General features: G+C 36.3%; 8 protein-coding genes across 8 annotated transcripts; 5 read left to right on the forward strand and 3 right to left on the reverse strand.

Moving 5' to 3' along the window:
• Window positions 1-2614: 2614 nt before the first annotated feature.
• EV154DRAFT_552428 (uncharacterized protein) lies at window positions 2615-3750 on the forward strand (the record flags this gene model as incomplete). Its single annotated transcript, XM_051605054.1, has 4 exons — window positions 2615-2747; window positions 2920-2988; window positions 3304-3352; window positions 3425-3750. 4 exons carry the CDS (start codon window positions 2615-2617, stop codon window positions 3528-3530), a joined length of 357 nt encoding a protein of 118 aa, XP_051456662.1. The 3' UTR covers window positions 3531-3750.
• A 587-nt stretch (window positions 3751-4337) lies between these two features.
• On the reverse strand, window positions 4338-6165 carry EV154DRAFT_511989 (uncharacterized protein). Its single transcript, XM_051601873.1, has one exon. The coding sequence runs from the start codon at window positions 6115-6117 to the stop codon at window positions 4477-4479; it is 1641 nt and encodes a 546-aa protein (XP_051456663.1). The 5' UTR covers window positions 6118-6165; the 3' UTR covers window positions 4338-4476.
• A 1724-nt stretch (window positions 6166-7889) lies between these two features.
• EV154DRAFT_255140 (uncharacterized protein) lies at window positions 7890-9204 on the forward strand. The gene is made up of 4 exons (XM_051594626.1): window positions 7890-8526; window positions 8577-8615; window positions 8666-9127; window positions 9188-9204. Exons 1-3 carry the CDS (start codon window positions 7923-7925, stop codon window positions 8812-8814), a joined length of 792 nt encoding a protein of 263 aa, XP_051456664.1. The 5' UTR covers window positions 7890-7922; the 3' UTR covers window positions 8815-9127; window positions 9188-9204.
• Window positions 9016-10228, forward strand: EV154DRAFT_511991 (uncharacterized protein). Its single transcript, XM_051601874.1, has 6 exons — window positions 9016-9127; window positions 9188-9263; window positions 9321-9477; window positions 9534-9692; window positions 9756-10040; window positions 10094-10228. The coding sequence occupies exons 1-6, from the start codon at window positions 9043-9045 to the stop codon at window positions 10163-10165; spliced, it is 834 nt and encodes a 277-aa protein (XP_051456665.1). The 5' UTR covers window positions 9016-9042; the 3' UTR covers window positions 10166-10228.
• Window positions 10229-10587: 359 nt separating this feature from the next.
• On the forward strand, window positions 10588-14946 carry EV154DRAFT_538488 (uncharacterized protein; the record flags this gene model as incomplete). The annotated part of the gene is made up of 2 exons (XM_051604279.1): window positions 10588-12331; window positions 12401-14946. The coding sequence occupies 2 exons, from the start codon at window positions 10588-10590 to the stop codon at window positions 14944-14946; spliced, it is 4290 nt and encodes a 1429-aa protein (XP_051456666.1).
• Window positions 14947-15327: 381 nt separating this feature from the next.
• EV154DRAFT_511997 (reactive mitochondrial oxygen species modulator 1-domain-containing protein) lies at window positions 15328-16230 on the reverse strand. Its single transcript, XM_051601875.1, has 2 exons — window positions 15711-16230; window positions 15328-15643 (listed from the first exon to the last, which is right to left on the reverse strand). The coding sequence occupies exons 1-2, from the start codon at window positions 15809-15811 to the stop codon at window positions 15391-15393; spliced, it is 354 nt and encodes a 117-aa protein (XP_051456667.1). The 5' UTR covers window positions 15812-16230; the 3' UTR covers window positions 15328-15390.
• A 999-nt stretch (window positions 16231-17229) lies between these two features.
• On the forward strand, window positions 17230-18832 carry EV154DRAFT_552433 (uncharacterized protein). Its single transcript, XM_051605055.1, has 5 exons — window positions 17230-17357; window positions 17416-18138; window positions 18190-18401; window positions 18461-18538; window positions 18605-18832. Exons 1-5 carry the CDS (start codon window positions 17262-17264, stop codon window positions 18702-18704), a joined length of 1209 nt encoding a protein of 402 aa, XP_051456668.1. The 5' UTR covers window positions 17230-17261; the 3' UTR covers window positions 18705-18832.
• Window positions 18833-18947: 115 nt separating this feature from the next.
• EV154DRAFT_603394 (uncharacterized protein) lies at window positions 18948-19659 on the reverse strand. Its single transcript, XM_051607351.1, has 3 exons — window positions 19478-19659; window positions 19275-19420; window positions 18948-19213 (listed from the first exon to the last, which is right to left on the reverse strand). Exons 1-3 carry the CDS (start codon window positions 19650-19652, stop codon window positions 18953-18955), a joined length of 582 nt encoding a protein of 193 aa, XP_051456669.1. The 5' UTR covers window positions 19653-19659; the 3' UTR covers window positions 18948-18952.
• Between the last annotated feature and the right edge of the window lie 816 nt (window positions 19660-20475).

The raw sequence follows: 20475 nt of genomic DNA on the forward strand, positions 1-20475 counted from the left end.
CTAGACCTGTCTCCCATAGTACATCATATGTTGACCTCCTTCTACGACAGCATCAAACAATTTGCAGGAATCAGGATTAATATCAACCGATTGGTACGACAACTCATGACGGGACAATCTCTCACTTCAGCTCCATCCAACAGTCACCCTACAAACACAGCCTGGACAAAATTCTGGAAGACCAGCCTCCATCCAACATCACGCAATATATGGTACCGCTTGGTCCACAACAAAGCTCCTGTCAAATCCTTCCTCCATCGAGTCTTCCCTGATATCCATAACAGTCCCAATTGTGATATCTGCCCAAACATACTCGCAAATGCAGAACACGTTTTCGTCACCTGTCCCCAACGATGGTCCGTATGGGCTTCTATATTACTTGCTTTCAACCAACTACAAGATTTATCCAAACCAGAACAACAAGCCATTATTTTACAAAGCATTTTTCAGCTCAAATATCAAGGCACAATCACCACACTCCCTCACTGCAACTTCATACAACTGCTAGGCTCGACTATCCACTCGATATGGCTATCACACCTCAACGAAATTTTCCGCGACATTACATTTCACGTAGAGACCACTGTCAAACGCACTCAGCAAACAATCGCTTCGTTACTCATAGAACAAGAAGAGGACATGGACATTTCCAAAAATATAAAAAATCAAAAAAATAACAAAAGCTAAAAACCCAAAAATATCCCACATCATCTCCTTCGCTCCACCCTTACATTAATTCCCATCCCCGTACCCATTATTCCACAGTCACTCAATTGTCCGGTCCAATAATATTTGCGATTCGAATTGTTGACTTTAAACAATAAAGATCTAGTCTCTTTCATACAAAAAAAAAAAAAGTATTTTTAATTTAAACGGAGTTTTTTCAGATTAAATATATGCCCACATTTCTTGCCTTCTCGATCCTATGAAGGTATTAAGTAATAATGAGGTGACACAAAGCTGTTGGCATTATATGATGCCAATCGTGTTACAAACAAAGATATAAAAATTACGTAAAAGCAAAGGTTTTTATTGATTCTATTAAATCTATCCGAATCTCACCTTCTTCTTTTCAGGTGCCTAATACATAATATTGAGTTAAACCATTTAATGTAGACAATTGATTAGTGTACTTACAGGAGGTTGGAATTTTTCACGAGCAGCCTGAGCCTTAGCTTTTGATTTTTGCTTTCTAGCCTCAGACTTTTTCTTCTTTTGCGCTTCAAGGTAGGCCTGCTTTACCTTTTCTAACTTTTCCTTTTTCTCTTCAGCTTTCAGGTCTTTCTTTGCGTCCTTTTCCTCGATTATCTTTGCTACATGAGCCTTCTTTGCCAATTTTTTTTCTACTTTTTCGTCTTCTTTCTTTGATGCTGATTCAACTAAATTTAACATGAAATCCTGTAACAAAAGTCAGAACCCAATCCCATTTCAATCCTCGTTAAGTCTCATACCAAATTAGCATATTTAGGGTTATCTACTTCGGAAGTTCCCTTGACACGTCTCTTGTGGGTGACCTTCGTTACTGTCTTTTTGTTTGTTTTTTTGACATTGCCTGTCTTTTTAGCAGCTACGGGCTTATCATTTGTTTTTGTTTCTGCCTAAGAGCATAAAAATTAGGAATTTACCGATCCTTGGGGATTTCACTGTTAATTACCTTAGTCTTAGCCATTGTGTATTTTTATTTGAACAAGAAAAATAAAACTTTTATGCTAAATGTTTCTGTGGCTTTCCTTCGACAAAAGAACAGTCCATTGTCGGCAATTTAAAAGGAAGTCTTTCTTTCCATGACACCATGGTTACTTACCTTACAGATGAAAAATATTTTCGAACAGACTCAAAAATGCTTTCAGACATATGAAAATATTTTTCGGACAAAGGTTTTTAACGATATTGAGGATATAATAATAACAAGCCGAAAGTCGGGTCGTCAGGAACGATCCAAAAAGACAAACTCCTGTATCATCACATACTGGGGAGGGTGGTCAGTTGTTCCATCCTGGATTCACCTTCATCAATAATAAAGCAATGCAAATAGCAAATAGTCACATATGACCTTAGAGATGCGTTATTGGAGATGAATATTATAGACGGACCCTTATTGTCTTTTTATGATTCATAAAAAACAATAAAGTTACCAAAAGTAACCAAATGCCCGTTCTCAGTGCTACCCACGATGAATTACATCCTTCAGTTCTACGAACAGGTTAATATCCAATTACAGCAGGCTATATAGACGCTACAACTACAAGAGCAACTCCCGGTAAAAGCTGTTCAAATAGTTCAAGCTGTACAATCAGTACAACCGGTCCGTCCTCGCGGACAAATACGCCGACCAAAGCAACCTCGCTTGTTTGCGCTTTTTCCAAATCCCAACTTCCTAAAGAGGAATAATGAAACAAACTTTGCATTTTACATACGTCGTTTTATAATTCATTTAACTTTATGAAATTGGGTATTAGAAGGTGAACTTTAAATCTAAATAGCACTATAAAAAAAAAGGAAGTATAACTGATTAAGCATATTTCAATCTATTGTACTTTATCAAATAGTCTTGAAGAACTACATAACTTACCAAGAATAAAATGATGCATGTTTTTAAACAGTTTTTATACTGATGGCTACACCTGTAGAATTTCTTTCACAAGAAATGTTCTCGAGAAGCTCGAGAAAGATCGTGTCAAACTTTAAATCCATGATTTTAAAAATAATGTCAATAGCTGCTTTCGTCCTTGTTTTTTCAGATCCTGGTCGAAAGAGCGCATACGTGGCATATTATGTTATGAACAAAACAGATCTTTATCAATAAATGAGTATTAATACTGCTCTAAATCAGTAAATTAATCAAGAAAAGAAGACAACCTTAAAATATAAAGGACGAAGAGTTAGTGTTTCTAATATTATTTATGAGAAATTGAAAAGAAACTCTCGGGGAGATTTTAGTTCCTGATCTAAAGGAATCACGGAACCTCATCCGTAAGCTATCTCGATGTAAGTGAACCCTTGGTATACATCGAATAGCTAAAAGTCTTAATCACAAATAGCATTTATTCAGGTTATAATGCTTATCTTACAATTGAACTGTCATGGTTTAAATTCATTGAGCAAGATTGCCACATGAAAATTATTTTTTTCTTGTGTCGCGTATGTCTCATTCTATATCGTCTCTGTAATATATCAATGATAGCTTGATTTATAGGAAAACAAAAGGCTACTTTCGAACTCTTCCATCACGAAAATCATATTATATAATTCTTTTAATATTGGGGAAAACATTAAGAGTATTTACCCTATTTAAATACATAGCTAATAAAGTGGTTGAAAATACTGTTTGTATTTATTGGATAACAATCCGGTAAGTGATAACCTATGCTCAAGTCACACGATAGTTATAAATGTAACCTATATATTTCCTAATTTACAACAGTCTTTTTTTTGCATTAGTCTACTTCACCACAATTATCTACATACTGGGAATACATAAGTTAAGTGCGATTCGTCAAATGCATACGGTGTACCGACGGATTGCTTAAAATGTAATTAAGCCAAAAACTTATATACCCCTTTCATCATTAATGGCGATTAAAATTCTACAAATGTTTTCACAACTGTTATCTTTTTGTGACACACACCTGTTATCTATTGTCATTTATCATTGTAACATAGATAAAGGTAACACTACCCATCGCATTCAAGATCTTCGGCTGAACAAAAATTTGTTTACAACTAATGTTGTTTGTCCGTTCCTGTAACTAACTTTTTTTTTAGGTGATACCAAGAAATATTGTTTTAAACCAATAATGGCGCTCGCATTGCATGAGTTTATCTTGGTGGTACACTTTGTTTAAATCAATTACTGCATTGCCTTCAGTTCATAAAATAGTGTTCTACATATACTGTGATAGCAAACATGGTTTATAATATTTCTTTTTTTAATTCGGTCCAAAATAAAGTCATTCGATCTTGCCATTTTATTAACTCAATTTAATTTTTGTATCTTCATATCCGTATTGATCGGATGTTGTATTTGCAAACCGGGCTGGCAGTTTTCTCTCTCTTTTGGAAAGCTTTCTGAGGGGGGACGGGGAAGGGGGGGGGGTATTTATCAGATGGCGTAGCCTTGAAATTTCTGTCAGAACGCAAATGAATCATTTTGATGTAATGTTTACCTATTTTCGACAGGGTAGATTCAATAAATTCGTCATGTACCTCACCATATTTAGTTAGACATCCTAATTTTCCGGCCAAAATTAGACAAAAAAAAAAGACTATACGTTTTACCGATAATGATGTTGTCTTTGTACAGAGGGATTTTATTCAAGTGCAAAAAATAGGTATACGCACTATCTAAAAGGGTGTGGGTGGGTACTGGAAAAGTAATAATACGAAGAAAGCAGTGTTGTATGTGTGTGTGTGTGTAAAAGAGAAGGAGGAGGAGGAGGGGGGGGGGAGAGAGATACGTTTGTAATTTCAAAGTGTCTACGCACAAGAGGACCTTTTGTATGGCATTAAGTTATCATCTGGGCTCGTACGCTTTTTTTGATTAGGATGTTTCCAACACACCTGTCCTTGTATTTTTTTATGCTCGATTCCCTGCGCTTGAATTAGCCTCTCAGCAAATTTCATGGTTTCAATGAGGCCAGCTGGTGGTTTATTCGCTAAGGCCTTTTCAACCAGTAAGCGATATTTTGGAACTAGAGAAGTAATGTAACGTTTAGAGAGAGACGCATCATTAAGATTCATGCAAGCAACGATTGAATATCGATGGAATTTTTTGTTATAATCGTGAATAGTATCATGACTCTTCATTTCCAACGATAACAATCGTTCCGCGTAAAGTGTATGTCTCTCTGTCATCCGTTTTTTCTCGTCCATCGTACCTTGCAACACAGGCGTGACTGGATGGTAAACACGAGTAGCAGCTTGGGTAGCTGACATAGAAGGATCAGTTTGAGGTTCGTTATGGTTAAACTGTTTGAAAGGTGTTTGCACATGGATATCAGGAAAAGCTTTCAAATAATATTTGCGAGCTGTATTCCAATTAAGCGACCTGTGTAAAATGGTATTTTCTGCCCATTTTATTTTGTCTTGCGGTAAAGCATGAACGAACAATGACTCCCACACATCTGACAGTTCCATTTTATTTTGTGCAGCAAATGTACGTGCCGTATTTTCAAATTGATCCAAAAATACGTTTGACGAAATATTGATTGATTCCGCGTTTACTTTAGTTGCTGGAGCGGAATCAATCTCCATATAATCTGGCTCTTTTGGTACAGACACTGTTTGTCGTTGTGCTCTTCCGACCATTTGAGAGTTCTGGGCTTGCAAGGGTTGATGGGATTCAATATCTTTTTGAGTATGACGGTCTCTAGAAGACTGAATGTCTTTTGATGGATGTATCTTTCTTGGACCGAGTACGTTTATTTTACCATCCTGTTGGTTATTTTGAATCACTTGTTGATGGTCCAATGGGTTCTTTTTGATTAGTCGTTGTGGACGATCCAACGATTTTTTTTTAATCGCCTCTTGCGAGTAGCCTAATATATTTTCGGTAATGACTAGTGGTTGTTGGTTTAATGGATTTCCTTTAACTACTTGATGTTGCTGGCTTAATGAAGTATCTTGAACTGTTTGTAATTGATGATTTAATGGGGGTTGGATAAGTACTTGCTGCTGATCCGGTGGACTGTCATTCACAGAAACCGGTGTGTCTCTTTGAATTATATGCTGTTGCTGAATCTGCGCAGTATTTGTAAGTTGTAGTGTATCATTTTGTACCAATTGTTGTTGATGTTCTTTGATTTTTGAAAGTGAATTGATGGCAGAAGCCGAAGTACTTCTGATAGCAGAATTGATCGTCTCTTTTTCATTATGGTTTTCCAAAAGCACGGGATATGTTAACTTCAGCACCCTAACAACCATGTTCAACCTATCGTAATGTTCCATAACTGAAACAAGTTTGTCTTGTCTGGATTTTATATCAGAAACTTGATTTAATGAATTAACCGTAGCTAAAAATTGCTCGGTCACTTTGACTAGTGTCGAAACAAGAACACCAGCACTACCAGTTTCACCTTCACTTAAAAACCCGATTTTCTGGTTATGATTATCTTCCATTTGTCTTTTATTATAGTTTGATAGGAAAAATAGAAAGTGAAAGAAAAAGATGAAAAAAAAGATTAAATGAAGGAAAAAAAAAACGACACTTAAAGTAAACAAGTGACTGCTGTAAATGATGTCCTAGCCAGTAGAAATTTCTTGCAATACAATAATGAAAATAGCACTCTCAGAACAATGAATCTCCCTCCTTTTGATGATGAAGGTGTGCTTATTCTATGTTACGTAATTCATTACGCGCTTTTATTCTGATTTTATAACGAGGGTAACGAGATGAGCTTACAAATGATTACAATGCAAATAATCATGAGCTTCAAATGTTGTGGTACCGTGGATGACATCTTTCACACTCTAAAAATTCGTTTCAGCAACATAAAATTATATCCTGTCCAAGCAAGCGCATATTTTAAACGGATATCAAAAACAGTTTCCATTAACAACAATTTAGAATCATTGTTGTATGATATATATATATATATATATATATATTGGCAGATCTAATAATCATATCTGCAGCTTTGTAGCTGGGCTTAAAAGCCGCCTGAGCTGCTTTAATTTTGACTTTTTAAATTAGGTAAGGAGACGTGTTTGATTTTTATTTATCTTTTTATAGGTATTAGGCGTAGTGTTAGGAAAGTGAGGGGTGTTTTTAATCAGATCATTCATATATTTCTTAGGATCTTCGCAAGTAAATATACAATGTTTTGAAAGATACTGTTTAGGAACATTTTGTGTGTGTGTGTGTGAAATGTTACTCTGAAAGTTGAATCTATCTTTCGGAACAGTGTAACCTTGTACAAACAAAAAAAGATCCCTTCATGGAAATCTTTCTGTAGAACTATGAAGGCTTACAGAGTTAAGCTTTGGTTATACCTAGTACGGATGACATTTAAAGGTCATATGAAGTTAAAGTCCTAGCAATGCTTTTGGGACTTTGATATCACTCCTAATTTTAAGTGAAAGTCGCTGATGTTTATAAAACTGGGGTTGTGATATATTGTTCAATATCAAGTTGTAAAAGAAAAGAAGAAAAGTAACCAACTCCAGCATTTATTTATACATATTCAAGCATAAATGGATAGCTGGACAAAATCGCTTAAACAAACAACCATGCTTGCACATGCTAGCATTCCTCTTGGTGTTAGGTCGTCTATAAGACTAGACAGCCATCAACAGATGGTATCTTAAGAATGCATCAATTATTGACAATAACAAGTACTCATAAATCATCCATTTTTTTGGACCCTCTCTCCCTCAATTCCAAAGAAAAGTTACATCGGTGGTACCCTTGTGTCCCTTGCAACTTACCAACCGGATCTTCTTGCGTATGCAACACACCTCGCCCGCATGAATGAACGCATTTCGATGTCATTTTTCACCAGCAAGGGTTTGTTCATGGCAAAAGTCATCAAGTTTTTTCAGGTTTATTTTCCTGTTTCTCGTATGCTAGTTTTCTGTAAAAATATTTATTATAAAAACCTGCCATGATTGAAAAGAGCTTAAATGGCAAGTTTTTGTAACTGACCACAAAGACAAATATAGAATGGTAATACATATTAAAAATATGCCAGATGCAAAATAAACGAGACTGTAGTCATCCTCGATTTTTAGTTATATGGTCTGGCTTGTGACCAACTTTAAGCATATGTACCAAAAAAATATCCCATTGTCTGAATAGCTTCCTCTACATTCTATACGGCGTAAACTGTATGATTGTTACATGTAAAAAGATCATATGAAATTTGAGCACAGTTAAATTTTCAACCGCGACCCAAAATTCTTTTTTGTTCTTAACTGACTTGACCATGTTTTCAACTGCAAGAGGCGTTCGTAAACTAACCCTGGAGAATATCCCCAAGATAACGAGACTGGCTACGCGTAGTTATATTCGACCTCACTACTACAACAACAAGGAAGGTTCATTGTCAAGTGCCTTGAAATCACAAAAAAACCCATTCAATCAATTTGGAACCAAAATTAACAACCTGCCTCCCAATGCAGTATTATGGACAGTTATTGGTACTAACGTAGGTGTATTCGGCTTATGGCAATACTCGATCAATACATATAAAACTTTTGGGGATGATTCCAGGCTCAACTTTATGGTCAAAAACTTCATGTGTTCCCCAAGTCATATTGAGAATGGCAGAATTCACACTTTGCTCACAAGTGCTTTCTCGCATAAATCATTGGATCACCTTGGTTTGAATATGTTTGTACTCTATACTATGGGACAAGGTGTTATTGAATTTATTGGGGCTTCACGTTTCTTATTGCTTTATGCCGGTGCTGGTATCACTGCTTCCCTTGTAGGTGTTGGTTATAGAAAGTATATTAAGCCCATGTTAGAAAAAGGATATAGACAGCAAAGGGACAACAGTTTATTTCTTGGTTCTTTAGGGGCTTCAGGTATAGCTTGGGACATCTAAATACGAAAAATGTTTAACGTCTTTTGTTAGGCTCCGTCATGGGTATCACTACATTATATGCATGTGCCTGTAAGTATCCAATTTGTAATATAGAATTAGTATTAATTTTTTTCCATTAGTCCCGAGAGCAACCTTTTTAGTGTTCTTTATAATCCCAATGCCAGCTATTGCCGTTGTTGGATTGTTTGCTGCTTATGACATTTACAAAGCTTCAACATTACATGTAAGTAATCTTTTTTTTTTCAATCTGATAAGCACTAAAATCTAATAAATATGATAGAACGGTATTGTTGATAGTGCGGCACATCTTGGTGGCGCTGCATATGGCGCTGGTTATTATTTGTTGAGAATGCGTCCAATGTTGAGAGCAGGTCGTTGGAAATTTTAGAAGTCACATGCGCCAATTCGTTGAGTTTGGGCTCTCTACCCCAAAGCTTGTCCCTTTTTAATTTTTTTTTTCTTCTCTCTTTCTCTTTTGTCTGCATTTCCCTCCAACATGGACTCCGTTCAAAGCCTTTTACCTTATTTAATCCCTGTTGTTCTTGCAGCCGGAACTGCTTATTTTTTTGTAAATAAAAAGAGTAAGCTAAACTTTAGAAGAAGAAAAAAAAAAGTTTTCAAAACTGACATGTGATAATTAGGCGAGGTATTAGATGCCAAGGTGTTCAAAAACTTTAAATTAGCTGAGAAGATTGTCATTTCTCATAACACAGCAATGTAAGTTTTTTTAATGTCATCATCAAGTTTATGAGCATATATTCATCAGAGTGTTAGTTATCGTTTCGCCTTGCCTCGTAAAGATGCTTGTTTGGGTCTTCCTATTGGTCAACATGTATCCGTTATGGCAGAGATTAATGGTAAACAGGTTTCTCGTAGTTATACACCCACAACTTCTGATGATGATCTTGGTCATTTCGATTTGCTTATCAAGGTAGGTTAGTTACTGATCCTGTCATACATAACCTCTAACTACTGTCTTTTTCTTAGTCCTATCCTCTTGGTAACATTTCTAGAAAGTTCAGTGAGCTCAAGATTGGGGATGAAATGGCTGTTAGAGGCCCCAAGGGTAACTTCAACTATACTCCTAATATGTGTAGAGCTATCGGTATGATTGCTGGTGGTACTGGTATCACCCCCATGCTCCAGGTAAAGAAATAATAAATTGTATAATGCCGAACAGCAATAAATCTCATCTCTTTTAAATCCTAGATTATTCATGCTATTTGCAAGAACCCTGCAGACAAAACCAAGGTCAGCCTTATTTTCGGTAATGTAAGTGAGGAAGATATTTTACTTCGCGAGGAATTAGATGGGCTTGCCGCCAAACATGATAATATTACTGTATATCACGTTTTGAACACTCCTCCTCCTAACTGGACACAAGGTTCTGGCTTTGTCAATGCTGCCATGATCAAGGAGCAGTGCCCTCCCCCTGCTAGTGATGTCAAGATGTTGCTTTGTGGTCCTTTGCCTATGGTGAAAGCCATGACCGAGGTAAATACAAATAGTTGAAAATTACATATAAATATACTGACTTGGATGTATAGAATTTGATTGAATTAGGTTACGATAAGCCTCGTGCTGTCAGTCAACTTGCCGATCAAGTTTTCAAGTTTTAAGTATAGTAATAATAGTAATAAAAATAAAGATATCATGGCCATTCAGGGCATATTCTGAGACAAGTCACGTTCAAATGGTGAAATAAAACACATACGTTTTTTAATTTTTAGTATCTCTTGTATTTTTTCTTTTTTTTCTTTCTTTATTAGAATAAATGTCGAATAGTTCACAAAACCATTGGTTAAGCAATATTCTTCGACCTCGAGCTTCGTCAATTTCTGTGGAATCTTGTTTGAACTTGACAACTAGCGATCCAACTACACCACTCGATGCTCGACCGGTTTTACCATTACTTGATTCTTCACAACCATTAGCGTCTCGCTGTAAACATCTAGCAGTATTTTCAGACATTTGTAAAAGCTATAAACTGTCTCATTTGGAAAACGTATTCTTTACAGTACAAGATGTATTAGATCCTACTATGCCTCGTGAGGCACGACATGTTGTATTTGAATTCATGTTGGCTTGTATTGTAGGCCAATACACAGATTTAGGTATGGCACGAGTCACGTTTTATTCTGCACTTCGAAATTACAACAACTGGGAAGACTTCGCCGACATGTACAAGGTGTTATTTGCTCTTTGTAAAGAGGGAAGAGACATATCAGGCTTTGAAAAGAATGTGTGTAAACTATTAATACATTGGCTAGATATTGCTGTCGTACAACAAAGACCGATAGACCAACCTATTCCTTACCTAAGTGATATTTTACACCTGTTAACATTGGTCGCAAAATTTAATTTTGCCTTGTTTGAAGAAGATGAAGTATCTCAAATGATTGATGCTACTCATAAGGCGTTTTTTTCTTCTCATCATCTGGATGATATCACGGCTTGTCTTGAATTTGCGGACATCGTTGTAAGATATAGATTTGTACCCTTTCATGCATTAACTCCATTTTTGGATATTTTGGCTGCTTCCGTTATTCTTGCACCTCAAAAATCAACCGTTTCTTCTTGGCCCATCTTTTTAAATTTACTTCGTTCTCATTGTGCTCATTCCGCTATTTTGACTCTGTGTAAATTCCTAGATAAATCACCTTCAAATATTGACAAGGAAAACATTTTGATCAAGGGCGCCATCACACTGCTTGGTGAAACTGCTTGGGGAAAAAACAGTAAGACTGGTGCTGACACATATATGGTGTCTGATTCTGTTATTCTCATGTATTTCAGAAGAGCTGCATCCAAAGGAAATGATACAATCAATGGAACAATTTTAAGTAGTTTGATATCACTTATTGCCGACCAAATGACGATGCCAAGTTTAATGGAATGGGAAGCTGTATGGGATATAGTTGATGTCTGTACTAAGCATATATTGAAAATCACTGATAATAATAGCAATAATGATTGCAGATTATTTGATGATGTTTCTACATATTCCTCCACATCTTGCATCTATCAATTTTCAAGGTTTAGTAAAATAATCATGCAACAAAACAGAGGACCGATGACTCGCTGGATAAATGTATTATATCAATTACGTGATTATTGTGGGGACCAAACAGCTAAGATATTACTGGATTATTACGTGACAGAACATTCCTTTTTACCGTCCACAGAAAATTGGTTGACCCTATTACAACAAATCACAAACACCTTCTATATTCACGCCACGGCCATCTCACCTTCTACTCGATTAACCATGTTGGATATTGTATATGACGTTTGTATTTCGGTCAAGGATTTTTATTCCGAAGTTACCTACGAAACTATCGTCATCCCAATGATGAAAGCCTTACCTCAGGAAACTGATCTCCAAATAAGACAAACTGCAATCGATTTATTAGTTTCTTCATTATCTGATTGTCAAAACGAATCAATCTTTGATACACTCATTGGAATTCTTCGAGAATGTGCCCATTGTCAATGTATTCCGGACGACCCTACCACTAAGTCATCCATCATACGTCGTACAAACACCACCGAAAATTCATTCTGTATTGGTGTCTCTGCCATGTGTGGTATCTCCGAATTATTCGAGAATTTACTATTGGCTTCAAATGGAAAGCTATGTGCAAAAACATTTGATATCATTGCTGAAATTGCGAACGATCCACAAGATTTATCTTGTCCATCTGGTGGCCCAAAGATTGTTGCCCTGGATTTGCTGTTAAGGTTTAGATGCCCAACAAATCACCACCTTTATCTTGTCGATGACAGTAAGTGTTGAAACCACTGTAGATTCACCCTCCTTTTTATTTACAGTTCTATTTTTGTTATTTATAAAGCCATAGAAGAAAAAGACAGTGTGATTGCCTCTATACGGAAGCATCAACAAGAACGAAAAGAAGCATACGAAAAGAAACGATCTTCTGAACGATTTATACCAGGCCCAAGCAACGCACCCACCACACAGCTGAGAGGGAAAAACATCTTCCATCCAAGTCCTTACGTATTTTCTTACAATGAGAATCCGTGTGATGAATCAGAGGTGGTGTTGGATATTAACGAAATGCTAAAATCTTATGTCAACGTGTTGACCGACTCTCCAAATTGGGTGGTCGCATTATTTGTATTGAAACGGCTACCTCAACAACTAAGCAATAAGCATTTATTCTGTGGAGCATCACCTTATATCAACAAATTGCGTCGTCGCTTAGTAAAATGGACCAGTACACGGAAATTCTTAGAAAATGTCACTAATGTACCTGCTACAACCAAACGTAACGATCTCAATGTATACGCCTATAGCCTTCTCACTGTATTGATTTCCTATCGTCGAATCTTTACTGAGCCGAAACAAGACCAAGATGAGATTGTGTACGCCTTCTATGTAGGTATCATGCAAGTCACAAGTGCAACTCGTCTCTGTATCAACTCACTAGCTGTTTGTTGTCACGAACTGCCCTTGTCCGTGGCAAAAATGCTCAACGAAATCTTACAGCGGATGTCACAAATCATTTCTGTAAGTAGTGTGTCTGTTCATATCCTGGAGTTTTTATCGGGTTTGGCAAGATTGCCAGATTTATATGCAAACTTTACTGGTGACATGTATAAGCCTGTATTTGCTATTGCTCTAAATTATTTGCAACATTCTCATTCTCAGCAACAACTTCAGCAGCAGCAGCAACAGCAACAGCAACAACAACAGCAACAGCAACAAGTCTCTCCACTAAATACCCCCTCCGCCTCTCCTATGATGAGCCCAGGCGCTGCTAACAACAAAGATATAAGTCAAGGGGCTTTAAAACAATACGTCTTAATCATGGCCTATCTGGTTATAACTGTCTGGTTTACAGCTATACCGCTTCGTGAACGTCGCAAGCATGTACCATTTATTATTCAACGTCTTCTCAGTGGTATTTCTATGGGTAAAACTATTGATGAACAGACGTATACATGTATCGACATGCTTTCGCGATTCACTTTTGCCGATGTCAGTTTAGCTCCCGAGAAATCTGTAGTTTCTAAAATTCTGATGGGTGATGGTGAAAGTTTAACTATGCCAGAACAAAAATCGGGAAAACAAAGCCAACGTACATGGATTTATGGACATACACTTTTAACACTTCGTACCGCCAAATCTTTAGGATGGGTTGAGGTCATGATTCGTAGACCCTCTGGTACAGTATCGATGATGTGCTATGTAGAGAACAAGATCAAATCAAACGATATTGATTATCGTACTTTACCTGCACTTTTAATGATGCAATATCAACCTGATTTAATGGCTTCCAAATTCATTCAAGAAAACGAACAGGATCGATCAAGAAAGTCGTCGGTGGATAGTACTGCAGCAGAAGATGAAGAAGAGAAAAAATCACCTGAAGTTAATGTTCATGATGTTTTATCAGAACCTAAATCAACCAGTAAAGAACCCACTTCTTCGTTTAGTAACAACCACCACCTACGAAAGATTGAGCCATCGATTGATCCTGGATTTTTGTATTTACAGTTTAATAACTATCCGGATATCTCGGCAGTCAGATCAATGGATTTATCACCTCCTTTGCCAGATGATGAAGCAACTGCACGTACTTTGGCAACTTTTGATCGTATTCCGGTAGTGGATTTTCACAAGATTGGTGTATTGTATGTAGGTAAAGGACAGCATCACGAACTCGAGATTTTGGCCAACACGTATGGATCTCCCGATTATGTTCGCTTTTTAAATGCACTTGGTACAATTCAAAGGCTGCGCGGGCGCACAGGAAATTCAGGTGGTCTTGATCGAGAGATGGATATTGATGGCAAGTATGCTTATTTCTGGAAAGACGATGTGACTGAAGCCGTGTTTCACATTGCCACATTAATGCCGACCAACTTAGAGCGGGATCCTCAATGCAGTGCTAAAAAAAGACATATTGGTAACGATTATGTCTCTGTTGTGTACAATGATAGTGGTATGGACTACGTGTTTGATACCTTACCATCTCAATTCAACTTTATAAATATCGTGGTATCACCTCACTCCATATCAACCGAAGCTGTTTCTCCGTCACATGCATTGACGGGTGGAGAGAATACTTTTTTCAAGGTAGAGATGCAAAGACGACCTGATATGCCAGATATTGGGCCTATGAGTGAACCGAAGTTGGTATCGGCACAGTCCCTACCGGGTTTTGTAAGATTGGCTGCCATTCATGCAAATATCTTTGCTCAAGTATTTTGGCAGGCCGGTGCTGGTGGCAAAAGAGAGTACGTGTCTCATTGGAGAGAAAGATTAAAACAGATTCAGCGCATTAAAGAAAGATTGAATGGAAAACAACCTACCGATACCACCAAGGTCGGCAAAGATTATGAGGCTTTACTCGATTTTACAAAATATACATAGTTCTACAAATAAAAAATTCCCCAGATCCCACTTTTGTAATATCACCACACTCTTTATTGTTATGATTTTTGCGTTACTGCCTAAAAAACTTTGACTTCTTCACTCGAGTCGACACACCTCTGGGTAGACGAGAAAAGAATGCCTCTTCATAGCTATGATAACTTCTGCTTGTGTCCTTCCTGTTATGTACAGGTATATAGTCAAAGGGGTAGACAGCCCAAAAAAGACTTCTGAGACCATTTCAATCATGTCAATATATTCGATGTGCCTTGACATAGAAGTAATCAATGCATGGTACAACCTCACCAAAAACCACGCCATATTTATTACGATAGTGCCACAAACTGATTCCCGAAATACGGTTGATTCACAATGCAAAAATAAATTACAAAAGTTAAAAATAGTTTTATTATATACACTGCATTATTCATATAAGAATTGATTTTAATGCTGTTGTTGGCTTTGGAAAGGTCTGCGTTGATTGATAATGACTGGTAAGTTCATGTTGGGTGATGTTAATCTATTTTCCGATCGAACTACAGAACCAATTGCTGAAACAAAAAAAGATTTAGCTTGTTTCTCTACTTGTTTTCGGAATGAATATATTTTATTACCCATGAAGAATCCAAACGAAGCAGCGGATCCAAGCATGTATTGACTTAACATGTTGATGGGGCCCTTTGTACCGGAACCAAATCTATGCAAATTCGGTCGATTAGGTTACAAACTATTTCAGTCGTGTTTTTTTATTTTGAATGCATTACCTCATGAGAGTAAAACTGCCAAAAACAAAACCGATACATAAACCGACTGTGCCACCCATAGCAGCACCCATTTTCATTTTATCAAAAGTCGAAGGCTCCATTTTTCAAGTGTTATTGACAGGAAATGGATTGAAATAAAAAGTACATAGGCAGGGGGACTGAAAATTTAGACTACATAATTATTAAAAAACGTCACCGAGTCACACAAGAGTTCGCTTTAACATGCAAAAAAACACGTACAGTAACAAAATTCTTTATGTGGTAAGCGGTAGAATATAAAAGAATGGCACCACTTATGTCATTTTGCAGCACAAGCACAATTTTATTTCTGTATGGTTGGCACAGCGCTAGTAAAGTATAAAAATCATTTGTAGCATTTACCATTACATTGTGAAAACCACAATATATCTGTATGTATGAACGGTAGACTATATACCTGAACGAGTTAGTTTTATACCATACTCAAAAATAAATAAATAAAGAATGCATGTTTGTAGAAGTAGCATGCCTTATGTACGCCAATTCAGTTCATAATATCGACAGGATATAATTTAATTTAGCTGTGATTTTCAAATAATCTCAGCATCCGTTGGCATGATGATGACCAAGTACTGAATCCTTTCTGCCGCGACTGACGTACCGCAGGTTTAAGACATATGCTTTTAATTATGAGCTCTTAGATATAAGAGTGGAAATATAACAAAATGTAACCCGCGATGTATTCAGCATATCAGGTCGAATTTCTACTTTTTATCTATTTTGTATTGAAGGTCAAAACTATAACTGTTAACTTCTAAATCCATAGCACAAGACATCTCTCTGTCTGTCTGTTTGTTTTGTATCTATTTATGAGAAGAGTCGAATAACGATAATAAAAAACACCGTCCTTAAAATTTATCTGCCCAGAAGGCCCTAAAAAAAAGACTTTTCATTTTATTGATTGCTAAATATAGAACTTGTTTTTATCAGGTACATATGATTAATGAGTGCCATTTCTTTATAATCAACTGGTATCATTGTCTAAAAATATCTACTTAATCTTATATTCCAGATAATATACTCTCTTCCTATACGATATACTAAAATACACCTGCACATATGTTTTCAGCATATTAAAAATAACACGCTTTATTTGCCGCTCATCATACTTAAAAAACTAACCAATAGGAGCACATTGTTTGTATAACATTGTCTGTCTGGATTTGGCTACTAATGATGCTATTTTGAACACAAGAATAGTTTTTTAGACTTGTGCTGCAAAATGACATAGGTGATTTGCGGTTTAGCTTACCGCTTTTAATATAGAAAAATACGTGCATAGGATGTTATAATTGTATTGTATCTCGGAAGCGCTTACACTAATTGACAAATAGAGCGTAGAACGCTCCGATTTAATAATTAAAAAAAAGGGCGAAAGACTAAAAGTCTGTGTGTGAGCACAAAAGAACAAAAAAAATTTTTTTTTTGGGACAGTATAAAAAGAGTTGAGCCCCCTCGGTGGTTATACCAACCCATTTCTCTTTCTCTCTTATTTTTCTTTTACCGAATACCATGGATCATATATACCAGCTTTTATGTATACCAAGAGCTCCTTCTCTTTCCATCAAGGATTTTAATAATGGAAATTATAACCAATTTTTGGAAAAGGTAAGCCTGGGTAGTTACGGAAATTTAAAACCAAAAATGAAAAATTGACTTTTCCTAGTCCATGAAATCAGCTTCAAGTCTTTCAAAAGATGCTGAACTTAAGGCTGATGCATCGAATCAACTTGCCAAATTGTTATCTGCAAAATCACATAGTCCTTCCAACACTCTGCGCACCATGAATGAAATGTTTGCAGAAGCAGCCAAAGCGTGTCATTTTGATAGAGAGCGTGCTTTGATTGAATGGCTTCAAACCTGTGTGTCTACGGTGGTTGAATTTGGCTTGGATCCAGCCTCAGCCGACAACAAAATTTATACTGAAAAACCACCCATCGAACAAAAAAAAAGCAGTGACCGTGGTGTGGCTCAAAGTAAAAATAAGAAGAAGCCTGTACAGGAACCAGAGGAATCTGAATGGGACGACGATGAATTTGGTTACGATCGTATTGGTCATTCCGACGATGACTATTGTCCTTCTGACGAGGACGATGCTGTTGTTCCTAAGAAACAACCTGGTCGTAAATCCTCTCCCGCTAAAAAAGCAAGTTCCAGTAGTGACACCGAAGTCAAGAAGCCTAAGGCTCCCCGCAAAAAGAAAGACGACCAGGTCGTACCTGTTTCTAAAAAGGACGCTACTTTCCCTGTGATTAAGGAAGGTGCAGGATCAAAGGCTCTTCATAAATATATCCAAGATATCCCCTGTGCAAACGCACTATCTTCTGATGCCTTATCAAATGGTTACTTTGCTCGAGCCTTCTTCTTCCCCTCCAAAGATAGTTTTAATGTAAGTTCCATGTCACTTTAGTAGTTCTAAACAGCTAAATTTCCTCAATAGGCGTTCTTGTCCGTTTTAAACTCAGCTCAAAAGTCAATTGATATTTGTGTGTTTGCATTTACAGACGATGATGTAGCTGATGCATTAATTGCAGCCAAAAAACGTAATGTGGCTATTCAAATTATTACAGACAACCAACAAGCTGCTGGTAAAGGTGCGGATGCGAAGAGGTTGCAAGAATCCTACGGTATACCCTTTAAAACGGACAATACGTAAGAACTACTTTACTTGTTTGACACAATCGATAGGAGGACTAAATCCATTTTTCTAGTACTGGTTATATGCATAACAAATTTGCCATTATTGATAACAAGACACTTATTAACGGAAGTTTCAATTGGTCCAAGGGGTATGATGTTTTCTTAAAGTTTATAGTGGTTTATACTAACTGACCAATTTTTTTTTTAAAAAATAGAGCACGATTCAAGAACCGAGAGAATGTTTTGATCACTAATATCCCTCAATGTATCAAAGAATATCAAGGTCAATTTGACTCACTCTGGAAAGAATTTTAATAACATTTAAACATACATTGTATCTATAATAAATATTTCATACTTATCACTATCGCAAACACCCCTTTGATACATCAAAATTTAGGGGAAAAGAACCGTTTTCACATTACCACAATGTAATACTCTCCCTAATAAAAAAGAGGCCAAATAATGAAAACAAAAAAGTTACATAGTATTATATTATGATTTGTATTAAATGTGTAAACAAAAAGAGAGAATGAGTGGGTAAAAGAAAGGGAGTAAGGGGATTATAAAGTCAACAAAAAGCAGCATACAATGGCTACAAGTAAGACGGATTGACTACTTGATTTGGCACTAGCTTCATTATTATGCATTGCAAAAATAGAACCTCCACCAGATGGACGAGCCTTATTAGTATTTGTTGGTATTGTAGTTACTGGTGCAGCATAAGGTCGAACTAAAATGGATACAGATGTATTCGATTTTGAAACAGAGTCTACGAATAAGACGATGTAATTTCCAGGAAGTGTACTATTTGGGATAGCGTACTACAGTTATTTTAAAATTGTTAATTGCAATTAAAAGATATTATTTTCGAAAATACATTACACTGAGCTGATGTTCATAATACACATACATATTATGCGTTCTTCTAAAACTGAACCCTTGAGAAATATCTGCATTTGATGTGATTGTAATGTCTGTGAAATTTAAGGTAGGATCTTGCGTAGTAAACAATACAGATAGTTGTAAAACTAAAAATACGGTGATAAATTAACATTTTTTTTTATTCTTCCTTCACTATAACTTACGATTGGGTAAATTTGTATCGTCAGGTAAAGTATAACTTATAGGTAACATCTGCCCGGCAACATAAGGTGCATTTGGCTCAGGCAAAGTTACGTTATAATTGTGTGATGGCGATAATACTTCGCAGGATACTAAATGACTTAGAATTGAGAATAATGCAAAAAGTATAAATATCATGTTTTTTATTAAAAAAAGAGAGAGAAGTAAATGAATAAACAAAACAAAAAAAAGAATATTTATTTTAAAAATGATATTATACTACAAAAAAATAAAATGCCCTGTTCTGAGTATAATTGTACATTGAAATGCTTTCTCCTGCATAATGAGAAAGAGAGAGGAAGAGTAGATGCGGAATAAAGGGGGGGGGGGAGAAACAATTTTGACAGGGTAGCTGTAATACATTATGCTTTTGTAGTACTAATAACATGTTTATTAAATTGCACATTTCGTTGGTCTGTTAAGTCCCAATATTAATAGATTTAGTTGCATCATACAGCGTTGATGAACCCTATAAGTAGTAGAATATTGCACTCATGGATTACCCTCGAACTCTATTACATTACAATAATGGTCTAAATAGAGCAGTAAAGACATGTCCTACGAGCAACCGCATACTTTTTTTTGTTTTCCTTTTAAAGCCGAGTGTGGATATTAGCAACCTGCATTGAGTGTGGAAAATTACCGTTAAATATCATTGGATAATTATACGCGCACCATTTTTTTCTTTTCGGGCTTAAAAATATTTTCGCGCATTATATTTTTGTTGGCACACTATACTTTGTCCTTTTGACTTTATTGTTTATTCTAATGAATACAAACGATTCAAAACAATCTTTAAGCGAAAGCCAATTGCTTACTTATAGTCTTTTACCTGCCATGGAACCTGTAGAAAAAAGTTAAGGACAATTTTGAGGATGCATTTGACAGACACGTTTATGAGCAGCTCAACACTGATCAAAAAGTTACAGCAGACGAATACGGCTGGTAATGTCTTAATGAA

This window comes from Mucor mucedo (genome assembly GCF_025094135.1).
Source record: "Mucor mucedo strain NRRL 3635 chromosome Unknown EV154scaffold_58, whole genome shotgun sequence".
Taxonomy (NCBI): domain Eukaryota; kingdom Fungi; phylum Mucoromycota; class Mucoromycetes; order Mucorales; family Mucoraceae; genus Mucor; species Mucor mucedo.

Bases quoted from the DNA above. Each gene is read 5' to 3' on its own strand.
- EV154DRAFT_511989 (XM_051601873.1), bottom strand. From the start codon at position 6,117: ATGGAAGATAATCATAACCAGAAAATCGGGTTTTTAAGTGAAGGTGAA.
- EV154DRAFT_255140 (XM_051594626.1), top strand. From the start codon at position 7,923: ATGTTTTCAACTGCAAGAGGCGTTCGTAAACTAACCCTGGAGAATATC. The intron at 8,527-8,576 runs GTATAGCTTGGG...GTCTTTTGTTAG, and splicing joins TGGTTCTTTAGGGGCTTCAG to GCTCCGTCATGGGTATCACT. The intron at 8,616-8,665 runs GTAAGTATCCAA...TTTTTCCATTAG, and splicing joins TACATTATATGCATGTGCCT to TCCCGAGAGCAACCTTTTTA.
- EV154DRAFT_511991 (XM_051601874.1), top strand. From the start codon at position 9,043: ATGGACTCCGTTCAAAGCCTTTTACCTTATTTAATCCCTGTTGTTCTT. The intron at 9,478-9,533 runs GTAGGTTAGTTA...TCTTTTTCTTAG, and splicing joins ATTTCGATTTGCTTATCAAG to TCCTATCCTCTTGGTAACAT. The intron at 9,693-9,755 runs GTAAAGAAATAA...TTTAAATCCTAG, and splicing joins GTATCACCCCCATGCTCCAG to ATTATTCATGCTATTTGCAA.
- EV154DRAFT_511997 (XM_051601875.1), bottom strand. From the start codon at position 15,811: ATGGAGCCTTCGACTTTTGATAAAATGAAAATGGGTGCTGCTATGGGT. The intron at 15,644-15,710 runs GTAATGCATTCA...GAATTTGCATAG, and splicing joins GGCAGTTTTACTCTCATGAG to ATTTGGTTCCGGTACAAAGG.
- EV154DRAFT_552433 (XM_051605055.1), top strand. From the start codon at position 17,262: ATGGATCATATATACCAGCTTTTATGTATACCAAGAGCTCCTTCTCTT. The intron at 17,358-17,415 runs GTAAGCCTGGGT...GACTTTTCCTAG, and splicing joins ATAACCAATTTTTGGAAAAG to TCCATGAAATCAGCTTCAAG. The intron at 18,139-18,189 runs GTAAGTTCCATG...TTTCCTCAATAG, and splicing joins CCTCCAAAGATAGTTTTAAT to GCGTTCTTGTCCGTTTTAAA.
- EV154DRAFT_603394 (XM_051607351.1), bottom strand. From the start codon at position 19,652: ATGATATTTATACTTTTTGCATTATTCTCAATTCTAAGTCATTTAGTA. The intron at 19,421-19,477 runs GTAAGTTATAGT...CCGTATTTTTAG, and splicing joins CGATACAAATTTACCCAATC to TTTTACAACTATCTGTATTG. The intron at 19,214-19,274 runs GTAATGTATTTT...AAATAACTGTAG, and splicing joins ATTATGAACATCAGCTCAGT to TACGCTATCCCAAATAGTAC.